We start from the raw sequence: 5,300 nt of genomic DNA, 5'->3' as shown, positions 1-5,300 counted from the left end.
ACCCTGCTCCGAGAGTCACCGGAGTAGTTGTTGGGGCATGAGATGAGTTACGTGATCCTAAAACACCGGGAGAACCAAAAAGGGTGTCTTCGGACACTCTGGCACACCAACCTTTAAAACAATAGAATTGACGGTATATGGTTCTTTTATCTAATTCGTATGGCGGATGGCTCTCACTTGACTTATGTTTTATTTGAAGATCACCAAGTTTGAAGTTTTGTTACATTTTTGAAGTATTGGTTAGAGATGAAATGTTTATATATACATGATTCAAATCGAGAAGTTAAAGTTGGTTAAGTGGGAGCCATGTCGGGAGAATTTATGTTTCATATGAAGTTCAAGATTTTGCGATTTTATATATTCTTTTGAAGATTTATCAGTTGTTAAAAGTTCAAGTTAAAGGTTCGAGTTGAAGATTTGAGTTTAAGATTGTTTGAGGACAAACAAGGATAAGTGTGGGGGAGTTGATCGGTTCATAAATGCCGATCGTGTTTTATATTAAGAGATGAATTTTATGTGTGCATTTGAGGTTTAAAAGGCTATTTTATAAGGTTTTCATAATGGGTAACAAGTCAAGACGAAACGCGAAAATGAGGATTAAAACGAGAAAAAGGCGCGAAAAAAGTGCCAAGCCGCAAATTGCGGCTGGTGAGCATAAGGGGCGGCTGGCTTGGTGTAAAGGTTTTGTTCAGGTCAGAAACAGGTATAAGGAGGCGCTTGGTTTTTGCGGCTGGGCGTAAATTGCGGCTGGTGAGCATAAGGGGGCGGCTGGACGTATTTTTGGATAAAATTTAGAGCCGGATTTGAGAGATTTCATGCTTGGGGAATACCCTACTTCATCCCTATATAAGGTAAACCCTAGGCTACGAATTGAACATCATTCCCATCAGTTCCTAGAGTCTTAAACACTCACGAAAACATCATTCATCATCATCAATCAAGGATTCAAGTCAAGATCAAAGGCGTGTTCATCATGATTCATCCTTCTATCATTGTGTTCATCTCATCAACATGCAAGGCTAATCTCCTTACTTTATTCCTTCCAATGAACTTTTAATGTATTGTTTATTCATTCAATTATGTGTGTGGTTTGTAATATTACAATGATAGGTTTGTAATATTACAATGATAAACTCCTTTGATTTATGATTTTGCAAACCATTCAAGAGATTGTTTAATGCAAGTTGGTTGATTTTGATTATTGCAAGACGTATTATTGTGATTTAACAATTGTGCTTGATCCACTTAGTGTTAATTTAGATTAGGGATAAAGACAAGTGTTTAGGTTACATAATCGTGCCCAAAATAATTACATTGACGAATCCAAGAGTTCATGTCTATGTGATTTAGATAATAACTTAATAGCACACATGTTTGTTTGAATGAATGATACTTAACTGGGATTTGGAAGGGATAAAGGTTTTTAATCCAATGATAACAACTTTGCATTTTTAATCTTTTGCTTATGCTTTTTGCTTCAAACCATTAAAGCTTATTGTTTAATCTTCTTAATTAGTAAAAGTGCTTTAGTTTAATCAAACCAACTCCTGAAAATTGCTTGCTTTAAACCACTACTTCTCGAGGAACGAATCCTATTTACCCTAGCTAAGTTAGACTAATTAGATCATTTTTGGTTGGCCCTTCGACACCGATCAATGTGCTGATTTAGTCCGGTTTTCACAAGGCGTTGAAAAGTAAACCCACCTTTTTGTCTGGCATTGATTCTTGAGGAACCATTAAGTTCGATGAGGAAGAATGGGATGATGTGGATTTGAGGGCGGCAAGTGAGATTCGTTAGTGTCTTGCAAATAACGTACTACTTAATGTACACAGGTTGTCAATGGCTAAGGAGCTTTGGGATAAGCTGGATCAGTTGTACCATGGCAAGGGTATCTCAAATCGGTCGTGTCTTATGGAACAGTTCCATACTATGTGTATGGATGAAGGTTCAAAGATTTCAGATCATCTAAGCATTCTTAATGGCATTATTTCGAAAATGGAGGCTATCGGAGTAAAGGTTGATGATGAAGATAAAGTGTTGAGGTTGTCATCATCTTATGAACACATGGAACCTATTTTGATGTATGGGAAAGAAACTTTGAAGTTTGAAGACTTTACTAGCAAGCTTCTGTCTAGGGAGAAATGGCTCGGAGGTAACGGGGTCTCGTCATTGGAAAACACGGTATTGTTGTGTTTAGATACACGAAAGAGATATACTCTAGGAAGAATTTGGTATGCTTGGGGTGCGAGACTTCTAGACATGTAAGGGTTAATCGTCCATGTCGAGCTAATCCGGAAAATTGCTCCAAAAGCGCTAACGATGTCTCCGTAGTAGTTGTTACGCATAATGACAAATTCCTTTAAAGTCATGTCATCTTCGTGGTGTCCGCGCCACCATGTAAGGGATGTTCATTAGCAGTTCCACAATCTCATGTGGGCACTTGTTTGGCGGTTGGTGCAGGTTGTGTAGTGCAAACTAATGTTGTAGCTGATGAAACTTTCAGGAAAAGTCGGACAGGAAGTTGCACCATAAAAGTTCAGCTGTTTATAGAACATGTGCTGAGGTGAAATTCTTAGAATGTAATATGATAATTCTGTTAAGAATTATGATTGTCTGTTATCACAATGATATGTTTGATGGGGGTGTAAGTTTTATCTCTTGGGAGATAGTGTCAACGACATGGAAATTGGGATCTTGGTTGTCGTCGAGGAAGCATCTACATCGTTGATTACGATTTGAGGAATCTGAATTAAGGGAGGATTTATTAGTTGTTAATTCATATTCCTAAATTGTGGACTTGTGGACTAAGTTTCCTTGAATACTGTGTTTGAACTTGAGGACCAAGTTGTACTTGGAGACCGTGCTTTGTCCAAGCAAACCATGTCAAACTTGGAGACCAAGTTATTTTGGTGACCAAGTTGGAGTTAATTATAAAAGAAGATGATGCTTTTATTCTTAACTCGTCGGTTGCAAACAAACAATACACTTTATGATTTAGTGAGAGTGTATTGTGTTTAAGAGAGAATTGTTAGATAATACTGTGTTATTGTAACAATTTGTGATATAGTTAGCTATCAGGTCTATGTCAATGTACAAATTTGTGATATAGTGTATTTTCTCTTTTTGAAGACTCGTGGTTTTTCTCCTGTTTTTGGAGTTTCCACGTTAAATCTTGTGTTATGGATTGTTCATATTTCTCTACTGTTTATCATCGGGTTGAGTAGTGGGAATTTGTGAGGTCGTATTTTCAAATATAAGATTCAGCCACGTGTCGAGCACACTTCCTCCTCTCTCCGTGTCTCGCCTTAGCACGCCGGGAAAAAATGGTCACCAACACACCGCGCTACCACGTTTTGGTGGTATTTTGGTTTTGAACACGCCTATTACAAGTGGTCTAAGCTACCTAGGATACATTAACTGTACATGCATTAATAGTTACCAACTTACTGTAGAATTGAAAACAAAGGGCAAGTGTTAAAAGTAGAACCAACCATAACCTGTCGAAATAGTAAAGGTTGAAGTAATTGGTGTAGTTATTGCTTGAAGGCTATTTATTTAATTAAATAAATAAATATTTTTGTATATATATTTTCAAAACAGAGCAGTGTATACGTAAAAGGCATCTTCTTGCATTCTTTCTCTTCGAAACTCATCAATGGCAGCAACTCCTGGATATCTCACTGATTGGCCATGGAAACCGCTTGGTAGCTTCAAGGTATAACCTTCATTGCATACACATATTCCTCTACATCATATACATATAATAGAAAAAGTACGGTATACTATATCCAAACGCTAATCAATTTTGTCAAACATATACGACATTGTTTTTTATTTTTTATGTTATTAATAATTTTGTTCTTACTAGATTTCTTTATTTGTTAAATGTACATGATGTACATTTTCATCGTGACAAATTAAACTAAGTTAAGATCTTTATATTTGATTACGTAAGATAAGATGATTTTATTATTGTTGTTTTTATTATACTATTACTATTACTATTATTGTTTATTGTTTATTTATTATTTATCATTATTATTTTTTATTAATATTAATATTATTTTTGTTTTTATTATTAATTAATTTTAAGTATTCTATTATTTTATTTGCTCTTCTTTGGTTTGGGCTATATACATCGATAAATTTGTTTTTTAACGATATAATTTATTACAAGGAAGAGTTAGTCATGAGTTAAAAAAAATTACAAAGAAGACCGAAATTTAATTAACCAGTTAAAAGACAATGCTATCAATACTGTTTTTTTTTTTTGAACGGCCGAAAATTTATTAAAAAAGCTAGCGAGACGCTAGAAAATTACAAAGACATTAACGGAAATTGTAACCAAACGTTCCAATTTAGATTGGCTTTCTTATAACGAGATGAAAGCCAATCAAAAGAATACAATACAATCGTATCAATAACATGACTTTTCTTAAAACTGCCGGGATTGAAAATGAGCCCATTCCGAAAACGCCATAGAGTCCAAAGAGATGCATAACACACCACTTCCGTAATAAGAACTTTAGCCGCATTCTGAGACGATAACATCACCCATTGCCACATATCTTCAAAACATTGCCATTTTGGAAGATTTACATCAAGCCATCTAGCGATAAAGGACCACACTTGCTCAGCTACATCACAACTGAAAAAAACATGATTGATGTCCTCGACTTGAATTCTGCATGAATAACAAAGAAGACTTGATGTATCGATGCCACGATCAAGCAGATTACACATATCCGGGAGACGATCAAGCCGGAGGCGCCAAAGAAAGAAATTGACTTTAGGCGGAACCACCTTGCACCAATGAGTAGGCCAGGCTCCCATGTTATCTGTGTCTAGCAATTTGCGAATTGCGGAGACAGAAAAGTTGCCATTTGAAGACAACGAACAGGTCCAGGTGTCCGGAGCCTCAGAAAGATGAAACTGTCCGATTAAAGCTTGAAGGTCCGTGAGTTGCTGATATTCAGCCCCTGATCGAATGGGGCGACGCCAATACCAAACCAAACTGCCATTAAACAACCTCTCCGAAACCATGCAATTCTTAACAGATTCAAGGGCATATAACCGTGGAAAACAGTCCCGTAAAATGGTACCATTTAACCAACAAGCTGTCCAAAAGGGAGTGCTAGACCCAATTCCAACCTTAATGGCTAAAGAAGAATAAACAGAAGGTTTTATCAAATGAAGCTTAACAAAGAAACGATTAATATTAGCCCACGTACCCGAAACCGAAGCCTTAATGACGGGATTGAAACCGTCCGGTTGATCACCTATGATGTACAAACATTGA

The 5,300-nt window shown here is 36.4% G+C and overlaps 1 protein-coding gene across 1 annotated transcript; it reads right to left on the bottom strand.

Annotated features, from left to right (window-relative positions):
• Positions 1 to 3,592: 3,592 nt before the first annotated feature.
• Positions 3,593 to 5,044, bottom strand: LOC139864341 (uncharacterized). Its single transcript, XM_071852919.1, has 2 exons — positions 4,323 to 5,044; positions 3,593 to 3,746 (listed from the first exon to the last, which is right to left on the bottom strand). Exons 1-2 carry the CDS (start codon positions 5,042 to 5,044, stop codon positions 3,593 to 3,595), a joined length of 876 nt encoding a protein of 291 aa, XP_071709020.1.
• Between the last annotated feature and the right edge of the window lie 256 nt (positions 5,045 to 5,300).

This window comes from Rutidosis leptorrhynchoides, chromosome 8, assembly GCF_046630445.1.
Source record: "Rutidosis leptorrhynchoides isolate AG116_Rl617_1_P2 chromosome 8, CSIRO_AGI_Rlap_v1, whole genome shotgun sequence".
NCBI classification, from domain to species: Eukaryota; Viridiplantae; Streptophyta; class Magnoliopsida; order Asterales; family Asteraceae; genus Rutidosis; species Rutidosis leptorrhynchoides.
The sequence above is the reverse complement of the archived record's forward strand: the minus strand, read 5'-3'. Positions and strand labels throughout refer to the sequence as shown.

What these genes read in the sequence shown, in the direction of transcription:
- LOC139864341 (XM_071852919.1), bottom strand. Translation starts at nt 5,044, where the DNA reads ATGGTTTCGGAGAGGTTGTTTAATGGCAGTTTGGTTTGGTATTGGCGT. An exon ending in CAATTTCCGTTAATGTCTTT is followed by an intron (nt 3,747 to 4,322) that starts GTAATTTTCTAG and finishes TATATGATGTAG; the next exon opens with AGGAATATGTGTATGCAATG.